Source organism: Pongo pygmaeus, chromosome 9, assembly GCF_028885625.2.
Source record: "Pongo pygmaeus isolate AG05252 chromosome 9, NHGRI_mPonPyg2-v2.0_pri, whole genome shotgun sequence".
Lineage (NCBI taxonomy): Eukaryota > Metazoa > Chordata > Mammalia > Primates > Hominidae > Pongo > Pongo pygmaeus.
In genome coordinates, this window is record NC_072382.2 from 67,036,159 (window position 1) to 67,062,185 (window position 26,027).

At 39.6% G+C, this 26,027-nt stretch overlaps 1 protein-coding gene across 4 annotated transcripts in view; it reads left to right on the plus strand.

Moving 5' to 3' along the window:
- The window catches only part of DENND5A (DENN domain containing 5A), a 128,436-nt gene that overhangs the window by 86,630 nt on the left and 15,779 nt on the right, over nucleotides 1–26,027 (plus strand). For all 4 annotated transcript variants that reach the window (XM_054438379.2, XM_054438377.2, XM_054438380.2 and 1 more), the window contains exons 7-12: nucleotides 1,274–1,489; nucleotides 1,998–2,232; nucleotides 9,633–9,783; nucleotides 10,457–10,550; nucleotides 14,453–14,584; nucleotides 19,835–19,987. In XM_054438379.2, coding sequence (XP_054294354.1) covers nucleotides 1,274–1,489; nucleotides 1,998–2,232; nucleotides 9,633–9,783; nucleotides 10,457–10,550; nucleotides 14,453–14,584; nucleotides 19,835–19,987 — 981 coding nt within the window. The remainder of the gene's footprint in view (nucleotides 1–1,273; nucleotides 1,490–1,997; nucleotides 2,233–9,632; nucleotides 9,784–10,456; nucleotides 10,551–14,452; nucleotides 14,585–19,834; nucleotides 19,988–26,027) is intronic.

The window sequence follows — 26,027 nt, forward strand, 5'->3', positions numbered from 1 at the left end:
ACCACAGGTGCATGCCACCACACCCAATTAATTTTTTTTTTTTGTAGAGACAGGGTCTCACTATGTTGCTCAGCTAGTCTCAAACTTCTGGGTTCAAGCAGTCCTCCAGCCTTGGCCTCCCAAAGTGGTGGGATTATAAGTGTTAGCCACCATGCCAGGCCCAGATTTCTTTTAGATCCATTGCCCTTTGAGTTTCACAGCAACCTAAGGCAGATAGAACAGGTTTTATAGCCAAAGAAACCAAGGCTTAGAGAGCCTAAGTGTTTTGCCTAAAATTAAATGCCTAATACGTAGCTGAGCTGAGTCTAGAAACTAGTCCTCTTGAATTCTCACTGTTTAATTACTTTCGTAAGTTACTTATAAACCAATGGGCCAATGTAATAATCTTGTTGGGCTGTTTTTTAGTGAAATATTTCATTTTTTCTGCTTTAGTGGAGCAGATTTTTTTTTTGCTTAGTAGAGTAGATATTTTTCAAAAATCATGGGCAGTTAAAGAGGAACAGAAATATTTGGTGAGATTAAAAAAGTTTTTTGGGCTGGATGCGGTGGCTCACGCCTGTAATCCCAACACTTTGGGAGGCTGAGGTGGGAGGATCACCTGAGGTTGGGAGTTCGAGACCAGTCTGACCAACATGGAGACACCCCGTCTCTACTAAAAATATAAAATTAGCCGGGCGTGGTGGTGCATGCCTGTAATCCCAGCTACTGGGGAGGGTGAGGTAGGAGAATCACTTGAACCTGGGAGGCGGAGGTTGCGGTGAGCCGAGATGGCACCATTGCACTCCAGCCTGGGCCACAAGAGCGAAACTCTGTCTCAAAAAAAAAAAAAAAAAAAAAAGAAAGGTTTTTTTGCAGAAAGAAGGAAAGTGATATGAGATGAGGGAAAAAATAAAAAATCAAGAGAGCCAGAATTTAACCTTGTTGCTTTGTTAAATTGACCTCCCACATTCCTTCCTTTCTCCCTGACCTTTGAGATAATTAGCACCTTTTCTTTCATGGCAGAATCTCTCTCTGCCCATAAAGATCTTATCTTCACTTTCATTGAGTTGTTGGATATCTTTAAGTGAAACTCTTTGACTTTTCTCTCCTCCGTGTCTGAGTCCCTTTCCTTTTATTTATTTATTTTTTCCAGTTTTTCCTCTTTTGTTCTCATCATTTGCTACTAAGTAAATGAGCACTGTAAAAAAAATCAGATAAAAAAATCAGGGATTGCATTCCTTGGGTTAAAAGGAAGAAGTGTATGTGTTCTCAACTGCTTTTTCTTTTTTCGTAGTTGGAAGTGCGTGAAGATCCCAGCAGCAATAAGGATCTCAAAGTTCAGTGTGATGAAGAAGAACTCAGGATTTACCAGCTAAACATTCAGATCCGGGAAGTTTTTGCAAATCGTTTCACTCAGATGTTTGCAGATTATGAGGTGTTTGTCATCCAACCCAGCCAGGATAAGGAATCCTGGTTTACCAACAGGGAGCAAATGCAAAACTTTGATAAAGTGAGTGTAATCCTGCTTGGGAGGTGGTGAGGAATGAGAACTTGCCAGTTATGTCTTGAAGAAGTAATGGAAAATTACTCAAAGAAGTAATGGAAGATTATTATACTCTGGAAACAAGTTTATGGTCCATTTGATGTTGGTGCATTTGATGTTGATAAAATAGGTCTTGTTGCTTATGAATAGATGTGCTGATTATTATTATCAGATAATTTACCTTCAGCCAAAGGGATCTCTTAAAGCAAAGATAGACATGTAGAGTGAACATCAGGATTCTGGGAAGATTGGTTGACTCAGTAGGTTACCCAAGTGAGTTTGTTCCAGTGTCAAAGTTTCAAGATATCTGAACTTACATGAGTGGTTTTTTTTTTTTTTTAAGTGTAGAGATTTTGCAGCTTGGTTTTCTTAAAGACTTAGGCAGCTTCAGAGAATAATTAACCTACTGGATCCCTTGGGCACGTTGACATTACCCTTTTCCCTGTCAATTACTGCTTCTTTTTGGTCCCACCAGGCATCCTTTCTGTCAGATCAGCCTGAGCCCTACCTGCCCTTCCTTTCAAGATTCCTGGAGACCCAGATGTTTGCATCTTTCATTGACAACAAAATAATGTGTCATGATGATGATGATAAAGACCCTGTGCTCCGGGTATTTGATTCCCGAATTGACAAGATCAGGCTGTTGAATGTTCGGACACCCACTCTCCGTACATCCATGTACCAGAAGTGTACCACTGTGGATGAAGCAGGTAAGGCCTCCTTGGAACTGTACATTCTAGCCTCTTGGATTATGTCATTAACATGTCCCTTTTCCTAAATATGCCAGCCTCTTTATCTGTTTCTGCCTTTGTGTATGTGGTTCCCATTGCCTGCAGTCTTCTTCCTTGTTTTTTTTTTTTTTTTCTTTTTTTGCCTGGTTATCTTGTCATCCTTTAACACTGTTAGTTAGGAATGGATCTCACTGTATGTAGTAGAGACCCTAATCAGCAGTGGGTTAAACAAATAGGGGGTTATTTTTCTTATATTAGCAAGAAGTACACAATTGGTGGTTGCTGGTGTTGGCTCAGCTGTTCAACAATGTAATCAAGAACTGAGATTCTGTCTTTTTATTCAGTGAATCCTTGTTGTTGGCTTTTATGGTCATACTGTTGCCTCATTTTTTTTTTTTTTTTAAAGGATGTCAATGAAAGCCTCATGGTTACAGAAGCTCTTTCTTTTCTGCCCTTTTTTCTGCGTGTGTGACAGGGTCTCCCTCTGTCACCCAGGCTAAAATGCAGTGGTGTGAACATAGCTTACTGCAACTTTGAACTCTTGGGCTCAAGTGATTCTCTTGCCTCAGCCTCCCAAGCAACTAGGACTACAGGCATGTGCTCCCACACATGGCTAATTAAAAAAAAATTTTTTTTGTAGAGACAAGGTTTTGCTGTGCTCCGTCTGGTCTTGAATTTTTGCGTTCAAGTAATCCTCCTGTCTTGGCCTCCCAAAGTATTGGCATTACGCACATGAACCACCACACCCAGCCCCAGCCCCAGAAGCTTTTTGTATTCACATTCGAGGCAAGAAGAGGGGAAGGTTGATGCCAGCTGTATTTGCCATTCCACCTTCTTTTTCTTTCTTTTTTTTTTTTTTTTTTTTTTTTTGAGACAGGGTCTTGCTCAGTTGCCTAGGCTGGAGGGTAGTGGTGCGATTATGGCTCACCACAGCTTTGACTTCCTAGGCTCAAGCAATTCTCTCACCTCAGCCTCCCATGTAGCTAGGACTGCAGGCGCATACCACCATACCCGGCTAATTTTTTATATTTTGTGGAGACAGAGTCTCGCCGTGTTGCCCAGGCTGGCCTCGAACTCTTGGGCTCAAGCAGTCCTCCCACCTCTGCATTCCAAAGTGCTAGGATTATAGACGTTAGCCACTGTGCCCAGCCTATTTTTCCCACTTTTATCAGAAAGCAAAAGCTTTCCCAGAAATTTCTAACAACTTTCATTGTCTCATAGGCCAAAATCATATTATATGATCACCCTCAAGTGCATGGGAAGCTGTGAAAGTAAACATTGAACTGGGTATAATGTTACCCTGAACAGTATGAAGGTCTATAAGCGAGAAAGAAGGGGTGAATTAATTACGAGTAAGCAGTTGATGGTATTTGCCACACAAACCTAGCAGATGTGTTTCCTTCTCTATGAAGCCTTCTCTGATGCCCCCAGACTGAGTCAGCTGATTCTGCCTCTGTGTTCCTGTGGTGCTTTGTGCATGCTTTTACTCAATAATCTCTACTTTTTCTAGCTATCATTATTAGGGAACAACTTAAGGACGGAGATTGTATTTACTCATTTTCTTACCCCCATTCTTCTGGCATTGTACCCAGCACGTAGGGATGTTATAATCTACACAAATGATTGAACATGTCCTTTTGTTTAGAGGACTCATCTACATCAGTTTAGCTAGAGAATGGTTTCAGCTTGAAGTACTAGATTAAGTAGTGTGTTCACTTCCCTGCAGGATGTTCAGTGTCCTTGTTAAGGCATTTTTGTATATTTTGGTCATTCATTTGCTGCATTTTATAACTACCTACCAGATGCCGAACGTATGGCAAGTCTTCAAGAAATATTTGCCAAATGAATGAATATGCCAGGCTTGTTTCTAGGCTTTGAAGATATAACTGCTGAGAGTTTAGACAAAGTCTTGCATTTTCTAGTTCAAAGTCTTACATTTTCTAGTTCAGGAACCTATGTTCTAACTGAGTTAAAGTAGTCTAATTTCATGGACAACTTGTCCTCAAGCCTTTGCCAGAAGGACTGTCATCTTAATGAGGGTCCTGGAACAGGAGTGAAAGGTAAAGAGAGAAGACTAGAAAATGTAAGGGAGACGTGATTTTGATTTGTGTGTGCCTAATTTCTCTTAACAGTGTCTTTTTGAGAACAAAATCTTTTATTTTGATGAGGCCCAGTTTATCAGTTGGATTATGCTTTTATTGTATCTAAGACATTTTTGCCCTACCAAGGTCACATAGAGATTTTCCCCTATATTTCCCTGTAGAAGTTTTTATAGTTTTAGGTTTTACGTTCAGGTCTCTGATCCATTTCAAGTTAATTTTTTAAGTAATATAAGTTATGGGTCCATTTTTTTTCATATAGATATTCATCTATTGAAAAGACCATCCTTTCTCTAATGAATTGCCTTTTTGCTTTTGTCAAAATGTTATTAGTCTGTATATGTGTTAGTCTACTTCTGGATTCTCTGTTCTGTTTCATTGATCTGTTGGTCTACATTTATACCAATACCACGCTGTCTTGATTACTGTAGCTTACATTAAATGATTACTGAAGCTTATATTAAATCTTGAAATCAAGTAGTGTTGATCTTCTAACTTTGTTCTTCTTTTCAAAGTTGTTTTGGCTATTCTGGGTTCTTTGTATTTCCATACATATTTAGAGTCAACTTGCCAACTTCTGCAAAGAAACCTTCTAAGATTTTGATTGATATTTGACATCCTAACAGTACCAAGTCTTCTGATCCATTAACATGGCATATCTTTCTATTTATTTAGGTGATCTTTAATTTTTCTCAATAGCATTATGTACTTTTCAGGGTACAGGTTTTATATGTCTTATCAGATTTTTCCCTAAGTAGTTCATATTTTTTGGTGTTATTTTAAATTGTTTTGTGTTAATATAAATTTGGTGCTATTGTATTGCTTTCTTAATTTTAATTTCTTATTGTTCATTGCTAGTATATAGAACTATAATAGCATTTTGTATGTTTATATTGTGTCCTGCAACCATACTAAACTAACTTTTAATAGCTTTTTTGTACATCCATCAGATTTTCCACATAGACAGTCACATTACCTGTGAATAATGATAGTTTACTTTTCCTTTCCACCACCCTGGATGGATGCCTTTTATTTCTTTTCCTTTTCTTTTTCTTATTTATTTTTTATTTTTTCTGTATTACACTGGCTAGAACCTCTAGTACGAAGTCAAATAGAAGTGGTGAGAGTGGGCATCTTATTCCTGTAAGTTTTTCATAGATAACCTTTAGCAGTTAAGGATCTTACTAGTTTGTTCAGAGTTTTTATATGAGGTGGATGTTGAATTTTGTCAAATGCTTTTTCTGTATCTATCGAGGTAATTATGTGGTTTTTAGCTTTAGTTTGTTAATATGGTGAATTATATTGATTTTTTCTTTTTTTGTTGTTTTAATGGTGATGGGGTCTTGCTCTGTTGCTTAGGCTAGAGTGCAGTGGTGTGGCCATGGTTTTCTGTAACTTTGAACTAGTGGGCTGAAGGGATCCTCTTGTCTTAGCTTCCCGAGTAGCTAGGACAATAGATGTGTGCCACCATGCCTGGCTAATTTTTAATTTTTTTTCTAAAAAAAAATAATAATAAAAAAAGGAAATAACCTTCTTTATTTAGAGTAATATTCTTTACTGTGAAATCTATTTTATCTGATATTAATAACTACTCCAGCTTTCTTTTGACTAGTGCTAACAGGGCATATCTTTTTCATTATTTTACTTTTAATCTATTTGTGTCTTTATATTTAAAGGTTATTTATTGTAGGCAGCATGTAATTGGGTTTTGCATTTTTATCCAATTTGACAGTTTCAGATTTTTAACTGAGGTCTTTAGACCATGTACATTTAATGTGATTATTGATATTGCTGGGTTTAAGCCTGTCATTTTGCTGTTTGTTTTCTATTTGTCCCATCTGTTCTTTGTTCCTTTTTCTTCTTTTTCTGCCCTCTTGTATACTAATTGAATATTTTCAATTTTTTTTTCTTTTTTTTTTTTTTTTTTGAGACAGAGTCTTGCTCTGTCACCCAGGCTGGAGTGCAGTGGCGGGATCTAGGCTCACTGCAACCTCTGCCTTCCGGGTTCACGCCATTCTCCTGCCTCAGCCTCCCGAGTAGCTGGGACTACAGGCGCCCGCCACTGCGCCCAGCTAATTTTTTGTGTTTTTAGTAGAGATGGGGTTTCACCGTGGTCTCGATCTCCTGACCTCGTGATCCGCCCGCCTTGGCCTCCCAAAGTGCTGGGATTACAGGCATGGGCCACCGCGCCCGGCCTTTCAATTTTTTTTTATGATTTCATTTTATCTACTTTGTTGGTTTACTAGCTATAACTTGTGTTATTTTAGCAGTTGATTTAGGATTTATAGTACACATTTAACTTATCACAGTCTACTTTTAAGTGATACAATATCACTTTCCACATAGTATAAGAACTGTACAGAACTGCCGGGCACAGTCATGTGCACCCGTAGTCCCAGCTGTTTGGGAGGCTGAAGGGGGAGGGTTGCCTGAGCCCAGGAGTTTGAGTCCAACTTGGATCACATGATGAGACCCTGTCTCTAAACAACAACAAAAAAGAACTTCACAAAACTCTATTTCCATTTCTCTCTTCCTAGCCTACGTGCTATTGTAATTTATTTTACTTTTACATATGTCATAAACCTAACACTACGTGGTCATTTTTGTTTAAACAGTCAATTACCTTTTAAAGAGATTTGAATAATAAGTACAAAATCTAATACATTAACTGTGTAGTTAGCATTTCTGGTGCTCTTCTTTCTTTTCTGTAGATCCATACTTCCATCTGGTTTTATTTTCCTACTGCCAGAAGGACTTCCTTTAACATTTCTTGTAGTGTAGATCTGCTGGTGGTGAATTCTTTCAGCTTTTGTAATTCTTTCGTCTTTGAAAGGTATTTTCCCTGAGTATAGGTTAATAATTTTTTCCTTTCAGTACTCTAAAGATGTTGCTCCAGGCCAGGTGCGGTGGCTCACGCCTGTAATCCCAGCACTTTGGGAGTCAGAGGTGGCAGAACACTTGAGGTCAGGGGTTTGAGACCAGCCTGGCCAACATGGTGAAACCCCGTTGCTACTAAACATACAAAAAAAAAAAAAAATTAGCCAGGCATGATAGTATGTGCTTGTAATCCAAGCTACTCAGGAGGCTGAGGCACAAGAATTGCTTGAACCCAGAAGGTGGAGGTTGTAGTGAGCCAAGATCGCACCACTGCACTCTAGCCTGGGTGACAGAATGAGACCCTGTCTCAAAAAATAAAAAATAAAAAAAAGATGTCGCTCCTCTGTCTTCTCACTTTGTAATTAGTTTATTTTCATGCTGCTATGAAGAAATACCCAAGACTGGGTAATTTATAAAGGAAAGAGGTTTAATTGACTCAGTTCCGCATGGCTGAGAATGCCTCAAGAAACTTACAAGCATGGTGGAAGGCACCCCTTCACAGCACAGCAGGAGAGAGAATGAGTGCCAGGAGGGCAAATGCCAGATGCTTATAAAACCATCGTATCTCGAGAACTCACTCACTATAGCGAGAATAGCATGAGGGAAACTGCCCCTGTGATTCAGTTACCTCCCACCGGGTCCCTCCCACCACACGTGGGGATTATTACAGTTCAAGGTGAGATTTGGGTGTGGACATGGAGCCAAACCATATTACACTTCCATTGTTTTCTGATAAGAAATCTGCTTAATTTTGATTAATTAAGATCAAAATTAATCATCCTTAATTTTGATCTTCTCTATATACAAAATGTCTACTTTCTCTAGCAGATTTTAAGATTTTCTTTTTATCACTTATTTTGAGCAATTTGATTATGATGTGGCTTGGTGTAGTTTCCTTCATGATTCTTGTGCTTGGCACTCATTGTGCTTTTTAGATTTGTGGATTTTTTGTTTATATCAAATTTGTAAAAATTCTGGCCGTACTTCTTCTAGTAATTTTTCTGTTCTCCCCATCCCTATTTTAGGGCTGCAGTTACACATACGTGTAATATCTGAGATTGTGTAAAGTTATCCCAGTACCGCTGATACTGTTTTAATGGCAACAGTTTTTTCTCTCTCTCTGTGACTTCTTTGGGATCATTTCTGTTGCTATGGCTTCAAGCTCACTTATTTTTTCTCCTGCATTGTTGAGTGTGCTTTTAACCCAGCCCGTGTATTTTTCATCTCAGATATTACAGCTTTCATCTTCAGAAGTTTGAGTTCCATGTTTCTAGTTTTTGTTGTTGTGGTGGTTTGTTTGTTTTTAAGAGGTTCTGCTTTGTTGCCCAGGCTGGAGTGCAATAGTGTAATTATAGCTCGCCATAACCTTAAACTCCTGGGCTCAAGTGATCTTCTGGCCTCGGCCTCCTGAATAGCTAGGAATAAAGGTGTATGCCACCATGTCTGGCTCATTTTTTTTTTTTTTTTGAAGAGATGAGGTTTTACTATGTTGCCCAGGCTGGTCTTGAAGTCCTGGCCTTAAATGATACCCTCACTTTGGCCTCCCAAAGTGCTGGGATTACAGGCGTAAACTACCAGGCCCTGGTAATCTTTGATTAGATGCCAGACACAGTGAATTTTACTATTTGAGTCCTGGACACTTCTATATTCCTATAAATATTCTCAATCTTTGTTCTGGGATGTAGTAGTTAAGTTACTTAGAAATAATTTGATTTCTTTGTGTTTTCCTTTTTCCTTTGTGTTTTCCTCTGGCAGGACCAGAGCATCCTTTAGGCTGTGATTAATTCTCCACTACTGAGGCAAGACCCTCTGAGTACTTTACTCAGTGTCCCATGAGTGATTAGGTTTTCTAGTCTGGCAGGTGGGGACCGGCATTATTCCCAGCCCTGTGTGAGCATTTTGTATTGTTTCTTCTAATCCTTTCTGGTGATTCTTTCTCCAGCCTTGAGTAGTTTCTTTACTTGCGTGAACTGACCCATTACCCTGCTGAATGCCCTGCAGATCCCCTGGATTCTCTCTCTTCTCTGGTACCATTCATATGAATTCTAGCCACCTTGGTCTCCTTAACTCAGGGAGTCCACCAGTCTCTGCCTAGAACTCCCCTCCCTGAGCCACAGCCTGGAAGCTTTCTCTAAGCAGTTAGCTGGGATAGTTCTAGGGGTTACCTCATTTGTTACCTGTTTCTCAGGGTCCTGTCCTTCATTGCCTGATGTCCAGTATTCTGAAGTTTATCATTTTATATATTTTGCATGGGTTTTTTCCTATTAGGCAGGAAAATCAGTCCTTTTACTCCATCTTGGCTGGAAATAGAGGAGTAGCTAGATTCTTAAAGAATGTTTGACTTGATTTATTTGTGTGTGTATTTATGTGTGTGTGTGTGTGTGTGTGTGTATTCTCATCCAGAGAAAGCAATTGAGCTGCGTCTGGCAAAAATTGACCATACTGCAATTCACCCACATTTACTTGACATGAAGATTGGACAAGGGAAATATGAGCCGGGCTTCTTCCCTAAGCTGCAGTCTGATGTACTTTCCACTGGGCCAGCCAGCAACAAGTGAGTCAACCCCAGGGATTCACTAATCCAGCTCCCTAGCTGTAATAGGGTCATCTAGTATCTGGGCTAGGGCTGTTACCCCCAGAAGACCTTGTAATTTTCTAAAGCAGATATGGAGAAGACCCAGACTATCTAGGTTGTTTGCTTGTTTAAACAAGTATGTGACAGAATATCTTTCAGTTCTGCCTCCACTATGCAGATTGGGATAGCTCCATATGTCTAGGACCTGCAAAAAGCTGCAGATGGGTTAAAATCATCTCATGCCTGGATCCCATTCAACAGCAAGCTAGCATTGTATTTAATAAATGGCAGTTGAAATAATCAGATCCTGAACTGAAAAGTAGATAAGTTAGCAGAATTACTCATTAGTTACTTTTGAAGATGACTGTATCAAAGGCCAGATAGAGTTAAGCGAATATAGTTTTAGATCTATATGTCAAGTGTTTGTAGATGTTTCAAGAGAGACATGTTCCATGAGGAGGTATCTCTCTCATGTCCAGTCACTCATCTTTAATCTGCTCTTCCTCAAGGTCTCTGAGCTGTCTCTGGTGACTTCCTGGTCATTTCCTGTGTCCAGCATTGACTCTTAGTCATTCATGTTTTCTCCTGTTAGTTGACATTGCTTTTTAAGTGAGACATTATTAATTGCCTGCTTTGGTTCTGATTGTGTTAGGTGGACAAAAAGGAATGCCCCTGCCCAGTGGAGGCGGAAAGATCGGCAGAAGCAGCACACAGAACACCTGCGTTTAGATAATGACCAGAGGGAGGTAAGATACCTTAAGAATGACAAGGATGACCTTGCTCTCATGCTATGCACTCCTCTTTCTCATTTCCTGTTCTCTGGTCTGATTCAAATGTCTCAGCAATGACCTCACCCCATAAAGAAGGGTTAATAATAGGTCTAGTTCCTGATATCTAATGCTGGGCCTGGGTTATCACAAATCAGAATGTAGGATGTTTTGCAAATTCCAGCTAGCTACTAACTGTGTTGTAATTTCTCATGCATGATGCTTCCTGGGGAGTTCGATAGGAACCTCAGAAGTTAAGAGTCTGAAACTTGGGAGAAATCCTTTAAAAATTGGTGTGAGTTTTTGTTTGTGTGTGTGTGCGCGTGTGTATATAGGAAAAAAGTTAATTTTTTTAAATTCTTTTTTTGTTTGAAACAGAGTCTCGCTTTTATCGCCCAGGCTGGAGTGCAGTGGAGTGATCTCGGCTCACTGCAGCCTCCACCTCCTGGGTTCAAGCGATCCCCCTGCCTCAGCCTCTTGAGTAGCTGGAATTACAGGCACCACCACCATGCCCAGCTAATGTCTGTATTTTTAGTAGAGACGGGGTTTCACCACGTTGGCCAGGCTGGTCTCAAACACCTGACCTCAGGTAATCCGCCTGCCTCAGCCTCCCAAAGTGCTGGGATTATAGGTGTGAGCCACTGTGCCCAGCCCGGAAAGAAGTTAATTTTGTTAGAGTTTTTTTCCTACTGTTTCTTACCTTAAATTAAAACAGATAATCTTGACTTTTTTTTTTCTTTTTCTTCAAAAGACTAAAGGAGAGGAACATTATTATCGGGTACCTGGAAACCCAAGATTCTTGAATTTACCTCCTGAATTTTCATTGCTTGTAAGCTGAGTTTCTCAGCTCTACTGTAACTTGCTTCTTAAGTTTCTAGTTACAAACTTCAGGTTGTAAACCCTGCCTTACTTAGTTGCAAAGAAGTTGTGAAAATGAATGTTAACTTCAGAAACCTATTTCAGTAACTTATCTTTGAGAAAAGACCCTGTAATTTTCATCTTGCACAGAGAGAACCCAAGAAGGCATACTGTTTTCATGTGTCTGGCAGCTCAGTGAATTGGAAAATAAATAACATATTCTCCCTTTGCTATGTTTTTAATGAATAAATTAAAATTGTAAGATATGGTTATGAATTTTCAACTGCTGATTTATAGGATACAGTTGCACTGAGATTTTTTTTTTGTGAGAGTAGCATAAGAAATTTTGGTTATTTGTGTTTTTTTAAAAGTCTGTCTTCTACCTAACCTCCTCATTACTATTTTCAGCAGTGTTTATTGACCACATTTTCTTGGTCAGAATCACTGAGTGTATTAGTCCGTTTTCATATTGCTGATAAAGACATACACCAGACTGGGCAATTTACAAAAGAAAGATTTAATGGACTCACAGTTCCACATGGCTGGGGAGACTTCACAATCATGGTGGACAGCAAGGAGGAGCAAGTCATGTCTTACGTGGATGGCAGTGGGCAAAGAGAGAGCTTGTGCAGGGAAATTCCCCCTTATAAAACCATCAGATCTCATGAGACTTATGCACTATCAAGAGAACAGCTCGGGAAAGATCTACCCCCGTGACTCAATTACCTCCCACTGGGTCCCTCCCACAACATGTGGGAATTGTAGGAGCTACAATTCAAGCTGAGATTTGGATGGGGTCACAGCCAAACCATATCACTGAGGTATCAAGGAATTCTTTGCTAAAGCAAAAAAAAAAAAAAAAAAAAAAAAAAAAATCACTGAGGTAAACACTTTGAAATACAAAGGTGACAAAAGAGGTTAGTCTTGTCCTCAGGAAATACCAGTTGATATAAGGGAGCAAAGTCAGATAGAAAGATAACTTCAAGAGAATAAGCTTTTGAAATGACCATATGAGGAGCAAACCAATGTTTGATTACTGATTAGAGAAAGCAGAGGTTACTTCTACTTGGGGTCATCATCAAACAAGATGATTTGGAAGAGGAGCAAGCATCTCTTTAAGCCTTAGAGAATGATGGGATTATTAGAAGAGCTTTTATTTTATTTTGAAATGGGGTCTTACTCTGTCACCCAGGTTGGAGTGCAATGGTGTAATCTTGGCTCACTGCAACCTCCGCCTCCCAGACTCAGGTGATCCTCCCACCTCAGCCTGTCTAGTAGCTGGGACCACAGGCACACGCCACCATTCCCGGCTAATTTTTTTGTTGTTGTTGTTTTGTTTTGTTTTTTTGTATTTTTGGTAGAGACAGGGTTTCTTCATGTTGTCCAGGATGGTCTCAAACTTCTGAGCTCAAGTGATCCACCCGCCTCAGCCCCCCAAAGTGCTGGGATTACAGGCGTGAGCCACTGCTCCTGGCTGTTTTTCTTTTTTTTTTTTTTAATTTTTCATCTCCCTGGAGCTATAAGAAGAGCGTTTCAAGTAGAGGACATGGCAGGATCTAAAGTTTGGTGTGTAAATGTGTAAAGAAAGCTGTGGGCAGAATATTTTGGAGGAGGGTGGTATGGAGATAGCTAGCAAGTTAGGAGACAGGTAACTGCAGTCCAAGTAATAGTAATTGGACCCTAACCTTGGGGGGTTGGTAGTAGAGATAGATTAAGGGGCCATAAGATAGAATGGACAGAGTTATGCCACTGGAATAAATATGGGGGAAGGGAGAAGTTTAAGGTAAAAATGGTGGTTATGAACCTACTGAGAGGATATCAGAGTGCATTTTACTGCATTGATGTGGGTTCTGTGTTAAACAACATATGAAGAAGAATCACCAGCACATTATACAAAATTAATTGCAGTTGTTGTTTTGAGTGTGCAATCTTATTTTCCAGGCCTTAATTTTATACTTTATGATAGAACGGGTAGATATCTTTGATATGGGCAGAGGAGTTAAATTCCTCTCAGCTTGGTGGGGGAAATTATTTTCTCAGTGTTACTCAGAGATTTGAGATTTGCTGTAGTCATGTGTTTTTTGACTCTTGTATCTTTTTTTAATTTAATTAAATTAATTAATTAATTAATTTTTATTTTTATTTATTTATTTTTTGCGATGGAGTCTTGCTCTGTTGCCCAGGCTGGAATGCAGTGGCGCGATCTCAGCTCACCACAACCTCCACCTCCCGGGTTCAAGCGATTCTCCTACCTCAGCCTCCCGAGTAGCTGGGATTACAGGCATGCATCGCCACACCTGGCTAATTTTTATATTTTTAGTAAAGACGGAGTTTCACTATGTTGGCCAGCTGGTCTTGAACTCCTGACCTTGTGATCTGCCCACCTCAGCCTCCCGAAGTGCTGGGATTACAGGGGTGAGCCACTGCGCCTTGCCTGACTCTTGTATCTTTAAATCAAAGGTAATTATACCATTCAGGGAGTGCTTTACATCAGCTAAAACAGAAACCATCATCTCAGTTTTTCCCTTTAATAAAAGAATTAAATTAAAAATTTTCTGTTCCTAACTATCTGAGCCTAGAAAGAGGCAGCTAAGAAAGTGCGAGAAAATAAGCTGGGCATGGTGGCTCATGCCTGTAATCTCAGTACTTTGGGAGACTGAGGCAGATGGATCACCAGGTCGGGAGATAAAGACCATCCTGGCCAACATGGTGAAACCCTGTCTCTACTAAAATACAAAAAATTAGCCAGGTATGATGACGCGTGCCTGTAGTCCCAGCCACTCAGGAGGCTGAGGCAGGAGGATCGCTTGAGCCTGGGAGGTGGAGGTTGCAGTGAGCCGAGATCGCACCACTGCACTCCAGCCTGACGACAGAGCAAGATTTGTCTCGAAAAAAAAAAAAAAAAAAAAAAAAAAAAAAGAAAATGTGAGAAAATAATGCCCTATTCAGGCACCCATCAGTACTGCTGACCTTTGGTTTATGTACATGGACACAAAGGGTCTTTATTTTTCTGTTTGATATAGAAGTACATCCAGGAAGCCAGGACTATGGGCAGCACTATCCGCCAGCCCAAACTGTCCAACCTCTCTCCGTCAGTGATTGCCCAGACCAATTGGAAGTTTGTAGAGGGCCTGCTGAAGGAATGCCGCAATAAGGTAAGCTGTGGACATCTCTGTATGTGTGCTATTTCTGTTAGCAGCCAAGGTAAGACCAAGGATTGGCTCTGACCACTCCCTCTGGATTTTAAAAATACTGTGGCTGGGCGTGATGGCTCATGCCTGTAATCTCAACACTTTGGGAGACCATGGCAGGAGGACTGCTTGAGCCCAGGAGTTCAAGACCAACTTGGAGAACGTAGTGAGACCTTGTCTTTACAAAAGTATTAAGATGGGCATGGTGGCACACACCTGTAGTCCCAGATACTTAGGAGGTTGAAGTGGGAGGATTGCTTGAACCTGGGAAGTCAAGGCTACAGTGAGCTATGATGGCACCACTGCACTCCTGCCTGGGCAACAGAGCGAGACTCTGTCTTAAAAAAAAAATCGTTAATATAATGAGACAGTACTAATTTTAAGATCCTGTTAATTTGAAATTAGGTATATTTGTTTTAAATAAAATATACCATTAATTGAGAGCATGCATACTTTGCTTGATAAAAACTTAATGTATATTCTATAAAAGTGAACAACAAGCTGGGCACAGTGGCTCACGCCTGTAATCCCAGCACTTTGGGAGGCTGAGGCAGGCAGATCACGAGGTCAGGAATTCAAGACCAGCCTGGCCAACATGGTGAAACCCCATCTCTACTAAAGACACAAAAAATTTAGCCGGGCGTCGTGGCATGCACCTGTAATCCCAGCTACTTGGGAGACTGAGGCAGGAGAATCTCTTGAACCCGGGAGGCGGAGGTTGCAGTGAGCCGAGATCGCCCCACTGCACTCCAGCCTGGGCAACAGAGCAAGACTCCATCTCAAAACAAAGACAAGATCTCACTATATTGCCCAGGCTCGTCTTGAACTCCTGGGCTTAAGTGATCCTCTTACCTCAGCTTCCTGAGTAGCTGGGGTTACAGGCATAGTTTTACATTTTCGACATTTTATAGTACTTTAAATCAGACTAGTCTTCACTCTAACTTACTTCAACAGATTAGTCTTACGTATACGCAGATGTTTTTGCCCCTTTATTTTAATCTGATAGCAATGTTATCTTATATCTAGAAACAGAAATTTACTGGGTACCTACTATGTGCCAGGCTAAAATGTGTCATTCAGTTTAAGCTTAGATTGTTTGGATGTTTCTCTGTTCTACAAAGACATTCATTCTTAATTTTTAATGTTTTAGTTACGAATTTAAATGTCTTTTCTAATAAAAAGAATCTTTCAACCAAGTCAGCATACCATAATTTTAGGGCAGTTCAACTAACTCAGTCTCTACTACATCCTATTTATTTATCAATGGAATAAAAATAGTCTCCTGCACTTTCAGTTCTAAGTGGTGCCCATTTGAAGTGATGTTCTTTATAGGAGGAAATAAAATATGCTGTCTCTTGCAGAAGAAATTATTACTGTTTAAAGCTAGATTGGCAGGGCACAGTGGCTCATGCCTGTAATCCTGGCACTTTGGGAGATTGAGGTGGATGAATCACTCAAGCCCAGAAGTTTGAGGCCAGGCTAAGCAACATGGCAAAACCTCATCTCTACTAAAAAAAAAAAAAAAAAAAAAAAAAAAAAAATTAGGCATAGTGGTGCACACCTTTAGTCCCAGCTACTTTGGTGGCTGAGGTAGGAGGATCATTTGAGCCCTGGAGGTCAAGGCTGCAGAGTGAGACCCTCCTCAAAAAAAAAAAAAAAGAAAAAAGCTGATTAATATATCAGTACTGATATTTTAAATTCAGGTTAAAAAAAACTCTGGCCAGGCATTGTGGCCTGTGTGTGTGTGTGTGTGTTTGTGTAAAACTTCTGTCAGTTCACACTGAGTAATTAATATCTGTGATTTTTTTTTTCCATACAATTTTGTCTCTTCTGCCTTTCTACTATGAAGAACATTGGTGATGCTGCATTTCTGCATTTTTTTTTCTAAGCTGCTGGACTGTCATTCTTTTTTTTTTGAGATGGAGTCTCACTGTGTCACCCAGGCTAGAGTGCAGTGATGCAATCTCGGCTCACTGCAACCTCTGCCTCCCAGGTTCAAGCAATTCTCGTGCCTCAGCCTCCCGAGTGGCTGGGATTACAGGAGTGCGCCACCATACTTGGCTAATTTTTGTATTTTTAGTAGAGACAGGGTTTCATCATATTGACCAGGCTGGTATTGAACTCCTGACCTCAAGTGATCTGTCTGCCTCGGCCTCCAAAGTGCTGGGATTACAGGTTTGAGCCACCACAACCGGCCTGGACTGTCAAAATTCTTAAGTCATGAGATGCATGACCTGGCTGTGACAACTACCTATTCCTAGCCAATGATGACTGTGAAATACATATCAATTTTAGACATGTTAATATGTAGGAAATGTACATCTAGAATTGAAGAAATATAGTAATCAATGTAACATCACAAAGTATTGGCTTGCACATGGGGCAACAGGCTGTTGAAAGTATAAATTGGTATGATGATTTTGGAAAACAGCATAGTATTGTTTAGTAATTCTTCTCCTAGGTATATTCCCTAGAGAAACTTTTGGAGCATGTCCCAAGAGATATGTACAAGAGGTTTACAGCAGCATTCTTTTAATAGCCCCAAACTGGAAACAACCAATCAGTTGAGAAAGCCAATCAGTAAGAGAATTAATACATATATTGTGGTATATTCATATGGTGGAATGCTATACAACAATGGAAATGGATAACAGTTATACACATCAGTGTGGATGAATTTCACAAATATAAACGAGTGAAAAAGCGAATCACAAGCCAGGAGTATCAGCACACACCTGTAATCCCAGCTACTTGGGAGGCTGAGGTGGGCGGATTGCTTGAGCCTGGGAGTTTGGGCCCAGCCAGGGCAACATGCTAAGACCCAGTCTCTTAAAGAAAAAAAAAAAAAAAAAAAAATCACAAAAGAAACATGCACGCCTATAGTCCCAGCTACTGCGGGGGGCTGAGGTGGGAGGATCAGTTGAGTCTGGGAGGTTGAGGCTACGTGAACCATGTTCGAGCCACTGCACTCCAGTCTAGGCAATAGAGAGAGACCCTGTCTTAAAAAAAAAAAGATACATACAGGCAAACCAAACCATATATTTTAGGGTTAAAAATACAGGTAATAATTTTCTTGCTTTTCTGTAGTTTCGTTGGGTAAGTGGTCGCTTCTAGAGCGGGAAGGTGAATGGAAGAGGGCATGTAGGGTGCTTCAAAGGTATAAACAGACAGTATTTATAAATAAAATACTGGCCAGGCACAGTGTCTCATGCCTGTAATCCCAGCACTTTGGGACGCTGAGGTGGGCAGATCACTTGAGGTCGGGAGTTTGAGACCAGCCTGACCAACATGGAGAAACCCCGTCTCTACTAAAAATACAAAATTAGCCAGGCGTGGTGGTGCATGCCTGTAATCCCAGCTACTTGGGAGGCTGAGGCTGGAGAATTGCTTGAACCGGGGAGGCGGAGGTTGCAGTGAGCTGAGATCGTGCCATTGCACTCTCCAGCCTGGGCAACAAGAGTGAAACTCCATCTCAAAAAAAAAAAAAAAAAGAAAGTACTGGCCTGGTGCTGGTCATAATGATGTAATAGCATATATATATTATATATTTCACAATAAAAAGGTTAAAAACAATAACAGTGGAAATAAATATGCCGAAATATTAAGAGTTGTTGCTTCTGAAAAGTAGGATTGGGGTGATTTGTTTTCCTTTTCTTAGATTTTTATATATCACAAATTTATAGCATAGTTAAATCTTACTTTCAAACTTGAACTCAAAGTTCAGGCAGATATGGGTTCAAAGGCCAGATCTATTGCTACTTTGCTGTTTCATTTTGGGCAATATATATATATATATATTTATATATATAATTTATATATATTTATATATAATTTATATATATTTATATATATTTATATATATAATTTATATATATAATTTATATATATAATTTATATTTATAAATATATATTATATATAATTTATATATATTTATATAATTTATATATATTTATATATAATGTATATATTTATATATACATTATATATATAAATTATATATATTTATATATAATTTATATATATAATTTATATATATTTATATATAATTTGATATGTATATATTTTATATATATTATATATATAATTTAATACAGTGCTATATTAAGTATAGATTTTGGGCAACTTACTTAAGAGAATTATACTATACTTAAACAGACTATAAATATACTGTATTGTTTTACATATATAAACATATATAAAACATATATATAAACAGACTATAAATATACTATATTGTTTTATACTATGTATAAATTTAGTATATTGATTACTATATTTCTCAATTTCCTTATTGGTAAATTGGGAACAATAATAATAGTTACCTCATAGATTGTTAGGAGGCTTAAATGAGATAATGAAATGCTAAGTACGATGCCTGACACAGTACTTAATAAAAAATGTGATTATCATTATGCAGTGTGTGTTTTCTTGGTTATGATCTTACAATAAGCCGTTGAAAATTTTTATGTAAAATAAATTACCTCCTCAATTTTTGTCCCCTTGACAGTTGTTTCAGATATGTTTCTACGTTGTATGTATGCTTAAAGGTTTGTTTAGTAGGGTCATTTAAGCAGTGGGAATCAGAGAATGTCAGAGGTGAGCATGACTGAAGGGTTTATTTGTTTCTTTCGTAAATGCAAAAACTGAATACAGAGTGATGAAATCACTGGCCAGGAGTCATAAAGATTGCTGTGTTCTTATCCTTTCCTTAACTACATTTTTTTTTTTTTTGAGACAGAGTCTCGCTCTGTCGCCCAGGCTGGAGTGCGGTGGCGCGATCTCAGCTCGCTGCAAGCTACGCCTCCTTGGTTGACGCCATTCTCCTGCTTCAGCCTCCTGAGTAGCTGGGACCACAGGCGCCTGCCACCACACCCAGCTAATTTTTTTGTGTTTTTAGTAGAGACGGGGTTTCACCGTGTTAGCCAGGATGGTCTCGATCTCCTGACCTCGTGATCCGCCCGCCTGGGCCTCCCAGAGTGCTGGGATTACAGATATGAGCTACCACACCTGGCCTTTCTTAACTAAATTTTTAAAGCATGCACTCCCTTGTAACTTGACCTATATGGGTATAAATATATTCTGTGTCCTTGGGGCTAATTCATCCTGTCCTTCCCAGCCAAACAGATGTACTGTGCAGGCTGTCAGAACCCTCTCCGGTTATATGTAATCCTGCTCACTGTGGTTATTTAATCCTGTTGACTGCTTCCTTGTAGACCAAGAGGATGCTGGTGGAAAAGATGGGCCGAGAAGCTGTGGAGCTAGGGCATGGGGAGGTGAACATCACAGGGGTGGAAGAGAACACCCTGATTGCCAGCCTTTGTGATCTCCTGGAAAGGATCTGGAGTCATGGCCTACAAGTGAAACAGGTAATGGATGTCTTGCCTCTCACTGCTGAGCAAATTGTCTTCCTGTTTTCAGTTACTAGCTTTCCCACACTCTTTTTGTCCAGCTGACTGGCTTTGAAGAATGGTGCACAGTGCTCTGGAGTGAGATTTGAAATAAACAAATAAATAAATGTGATCCAAACTATTTTCCTTAAAGATAAGCTTTGTAAATCTGTGTGTTTGTCAGACTTTTAAAAAGAGGCATCTTTCTTCCTGGAGGTAAAGCTGAAGGCCAACCTGATAGGTCCTGTTTGGCAGCTGGCCCTAGTGTAGAGATAGACCAGAAAGAGAGAAGTTGCAGCTCAGGAAGTACCAATCATACACTAAAGGTTCTTCACTAATCATATATTCACAGTGGAAAAAAAGTCTGTCATTAACATTTCTTTTGTATGCAGATGGTTTAACTAAACATTTGAGAGAAGGCCTCAGGAAGTTGAGTAAGTTTGATTTTTCCACTTAATACCCAGAGAATTTCCTTATTTCAAAATACTCTGTTTTCAATTGGTAGTCAAGATAGATACCTTTTATTTTTATGTATTTTTAAATTTGAAAATAACTTGAAATTTTTTGAAAAGAAGTTTTATCATGCAAAAATTAGAAAATACATATTAGTATCCATTAGTATTTCTCAAGGGCCTACTATGTCAGGTACTGTTGTGGGCACTAGAAATACCTCTGTGAACAAAACAGACCAAGATCTCTTGCCTTCCTGTGTCATTCTAATGGGTATAGCAACAATCTTCCACACATGTTCTTCAGAGCATTCTTCTGTGTACATATGCCCATGCGTATATAGCTATATATTTAAAAACCCAGTGGAACCACAGTGAGATACTATTTCACATCCACTGGAGTAGTTAAAATAAGTAACAAGTGTTAAGGATGTGGAGAAATGGGAACTTTCATACATTGCTGATGGGAATGTAAAATGGTGTAGCCACTTTGGAAAAACAGTCTGGCAGTTCCTCAAAATGTTAAACAGTTCTTATATGACCTGGCAAGCCCACTTCTAGATACATACTCAAGATAAGTGAAAACATATGTCTACACAAAAACTTGTATACAGATGTTCATAGCAGGCCAGGCGCAGTGGCTCACACCTGTAATCCCAGCACTTTGGGAGGCCAAGACAGGTGGATCACTTGAGGTCAGGAGTTTGAGACCAGCCCTGATCAACATGGTGAAACCCCATCTCTACCAAAAATACAAAATTAGCCAGGTGGTGGTGCATGCCTGTAATCCCAGTTACTTGGGAGGCTGAGGCAGGAGAATCACTTGAACCCAGGAGGCAGAGGTTGCAGTGAGCCAAGATTACACCATTGCACTCCAGCCTAGGCAACAAGAGTGAAACTCCGTCTCAAAAAAAAAAAAAAAAAAAAAAGTTCATAGCAGCATTAGTCATAATAGTGTCATCATATGAGGCTATTATGACCCAAATATTTATCAGCTGATGAGTGGGTGACCTAAATTTGGTATATCCATATATTGGAATATTATTGGGCAATAAAGGGAATAAAGTACCTACATGTGGTACAATATGGATGAGCTCTGAAAACATACTAAGTGAAAGAAGCCAGACACAAAAGGCCACAGTTTGTATGATCTCATTTATACAAAATGTCTAAAATAGGCAAATCCATAGACAGAAAGTAGACTAAGGATTGCCAGAGGCTAGAGGAAGGGAGCAATGGGAAGTGACTACTAATGCATATGGAGTATCTTTTGGGGGTGATGAAAATGTTCTAGAATTAGATAGTGGTGATGATTGCACAACTCTATACTAAAAACCAGATTTTTTTGTTCAGAAAATTGCATACTTTAAAAGTGTGAATTTTATGTTAATATGAATTATATCGCAATGAAGTGGTTTTTTAAAAAATCCAAATGAGTTAATACTGTATGTAATGCTTTGCAGCTTGCTTTGTTCTTATCTCATATCTTTTCTATGTCCTTAACTAATTTTTAGATGATAGTATAGTAAGTGTTTAAGAGCTTGACTATAAAACAGACAGATCTGGGTTTGAAGTATGATTTCCACTTAATAACTTTATGAAACTGAGCAAGTTACCTAGCTTCTCTAAGCCTGTTTCCTTATATGTATGATTGAATTTTATTTTATTTTATATTAATTTAATTTAATTTTTGAGACAGAGTCTTGCTTTGTTGCCCAGGCTGGAGTGCACTAGCATGATCACTGCTCACTGCATCCTTGACCTCCTGGGCTCAACTGAGCCTCCCACCTCAGCTTGGAGACTCTTGGAGACTGAGACTACAGGCGTGTGGCACCATGCCCAGCTAATTTTTTTTTTGGTAGAGATGAGGTCTCCCTATGTTGTCCTGGCTGGTCTCGAACTCCTGGGCTCAAGTGATCCTCCTGCCTCAGCCCCCCTAACTGCTGGGATCACAGGCATAAGCCACTGTTCCCTGCCTGATGGAATTTTAAAAGTACCCACATCCATTGGGTCCTTGTGTGGATTCGATAATTAATGTAAAGCACTAAGATCAGAGCCTGGTTTCTGGCTCTCTGAATGTTTGTGGTTATTGTAAAATCTCAATTTTAATGACTACATCTGTTGTATAGATGTGTCATACTTTAATCAATCTCTTATTATTAGTCATTTAGGCTAATTCTGGTTTTTTGGTATTGTAAATAACACTGCATTTATAGAGTTTTTTAAATGTTAAAAATTGTGTATTGCATCCCTAAAATTTTGAGACTGGTGTAGTAGCAACACTATGAACTGTGAGAAAGACCTGGGTTTGAATCCTGGCTCCACTGGGATGACTTTAAATAAGCAACTTGCACTTTCTGAAATCCAAATCCATGAAAGATAGATAGTTAATAAAAACCTATCTTTCAGAATATTAATTGTTCTACCATAAAGACATATGCATATGTATGTTCGTTGTAGCACTATTCACAATGGCAAAGTTATGATTAACCTAAATGGCCATCAACGGTAGACCAGATAAAGAAAAGGTGATACATACACACCATGCAACACTACACAGCCATAAAAAAGAACTAGATCATGGCCTTTGCAGCAACATGGATGCAGCTGGAGACCATAGTCCTAAGTGAACTCATATAGGAACAGAAAACCAAATACTGCTTGTTCTAACTTATAAGTGGGAGTTAAACATTGAGTACACATGGACACAAAGAAGGGAACAACAGGCACAAAGGCCTACTTGAGAGTGGAGAGTGGGAGGAGGGAGAGGATTGAAAAACTAACTGTGGGGTACGAGGCTTATTACATGAATAATGAAGTAATCTGTACACCAGACCCCTGTGATATGCAGTTTACCTATATAACAAACTTGCATGTGTGCCCCTGAACCTAAAATAAAAGTTAAAAGAATTAAATAAATACCTTTCAGCTGTGATCATTAGCGGCAATGAAAGGAAATACCTGGTGTGTGATGAGTATCCAACATATGACAGCTATTATTATGCTGGGTTCTGTATGGAAGGGTTTGTTTCTTTTTCTCTGTAACAAGTGAGTAGAATACATATAATCCTTTTATCATTTTCCATAACATTTAGCAAGCCTGGCACTATAGTTGAGCTCTTTTAGCTTTGAGGTAAAACATATATGCCAAAAACTTTTAAATATTTACTGCAAAAATTTCTAGGTAGTTAGTGAAGCTTCTTCCTGCATTTTGAAAAATAGTACCGTATCATTATATGTTCTAAGTCTGTGTTCTATTGTATTCTGCAGTAATTCTCTCCGTAGGAGGAATTTATTATTCTGCAGGAATTATCACAGTAAGAAGATCTTCCTTCCTTCCATCCTTCCTTCCTTCCTTCCTTCCGTCCCTCCGTCCCTCCTTCCCTCCTTCCACTTTCCCGCCCCTCCCCTTCCCTCTTTCCTTCGAGTCTCGCTCTGTCATGCAGCCTGGAGTGCAGTGGTATGATCTCAGCTCACTGAAACCTCCAGATCCTGAGTTCAAGTGATTCTCCCACCTCAGCCTGCCAAGTAGCTGGGACTACAACTCCGCACCACAATGCCTGGCTAATTTTTGTGTCTTTTTTTTTTTTTTTTTTTTTTGAGATGGAGTCTCGCTCTGTTGCCCAGGCTGGAGTGCAATGGCGCAATCTTGGCTCACTGCAACTTCCACCTCCCTGGTTCAAGCAGTTCCCCTGCCTCAGCCTCACGAGTAGCTGGGATTACAGGCTCAGGCCACCACGTCCGGCTAATTTTTTTGTATTTTTAGTAGAAGTGGGGTTTCACCATGTTGGCCAGACTGGAATTTCTTTTAGAGTTCATTTGAGCCCCCTCTTATTTTGGAGAGATAGGCTGCTTGTTTGGTGAGAAACTAGTGCAAAATAATGGGGGCTTTTTAGTTGAGGTTCCATTTTGTTCTGAGTCCTGGCTTTTGGAACTCTGGAAGTGAAGCAGTGACAATGTCACCAGAGGAGAGTGAAGATCTGTTCTTGCTGGCATGGCGTTAATGCCCTTAGGGATACATGTTCAGCTGGAGGTTGACCCTGATGATCTTTGTTGGGTTCCTAACACCATGTTCTCCCTAGGCCTCCGTTTTGCTGGCTTCTTTATCCTGCTGAGACATTCTTCAGTTATCTTCCAGTCCACCGGTCACACCCTGGTTACCTGCTGTCCTTTATCATACACCCAGATTGTGACTAAATTTGCTCTCAGAGGGTGATTTTATTATGCCCCTGTGGGGGTACCTTCCTAAGCAACCACCCATTATTATCTGCTTGGAAAGTAGAGAGAACCCAAACAGCATTTTTGCTGCTGGCCTCTTAAATTTTGTTACTAGCCTTGACTGCTTGGATGTAAGGCTGCCTGCAGCAAGTCTTCATAAGAACCTCTGTTATCCTCACCACTCTCTTTGGCTTTCAGTGACATCTTCCAAGGAGATGGGCTTCCACCTATAGTATGTTTTTCTATCAGATAGAGGTTTGGTTTTTCATACTGGTTTTGTAACTGCTGCCATTTAGGGTTGACACATGAAAAGGAGTTGTTACTTATCTTTCTTGCTTATGACATTCTTGTAGAATCTGATGCAGTTTATTACGTGTCCATGTCCATAAATGGATAGTCAGGCTGTATTGAACCTTGCAATACCAATCAGACCCTCTGCAAAAGAGGAAAAAGAGTAGGCCATGTCTCTTGAACTAGAAAGACCAAAGAGCAGCCCAGTTGCTGCTCTTCCACTCCTGCCCTTGCTCTTTCTCCTCACCTCTGTAATCATTGTGAGCCAGGGGCTTCCTTCTTCCGGTATAGTGGCCTGATTTTGCCTTTGTCCTTGGCTCTTTGGTGTTATTGCATGTCAGGCTCTCTGGTCACCAGCTGTACTTAATGTATGCCACATTCAGACAGTTCTATTAATTTCTCTTAGGCTGCTTTCCTAGTCTGGCTAGATGCTGGGGAGCCTACTTTCTAATGGTTGTGGTAGATGGAAGGATGAACGGATTTCTAGAAGTTGAATTACTAAGTCAAAGACCATAAATATTTTAAGCTCTTGTATTATCTGTTAGATACATTAGTAGACTTTTTTTTTTTTTTTAAATGGAGTCTCACCCCGTTGCCAGGCTGAAGTGCAGTAGTGCCATCTTGACTCACTGCAATCTCTGCCTCCTGGGTTCAAGCAATTCTCCTGCCTCAGCCTCCTGAGTAGCTGGGATTACAGGCGCCTGTCACCATGCATGCCTAATTTTTGTATTTTAATAGAGATGGGGTTTCCTCCTGTTGGCCAGGCTGGTCTCTAACTCCTGACTTCAGGTGGTCCACCCACCTCAGCCTCCCAAAGTGCTGGGGTTACAGATGTGAGCCACTGCGCCCAGCCAACCTTCTTTTTTTTTTTAAGTTTTTTAAATTAAAAATTTTTTTTTCTTTTTGGCTCCCAACAGGAATCAGTAGACCTTCTTAGAAGCAGTGTATAGGATTTGTAAATCTCATTAATGTTGTTAGACATTTTTTTTCAAATATTTGTTATTTGGATGAATTAAACCTGGTATTTTCTAATTTTAGTTTTTATATATTTTAAAAATTGT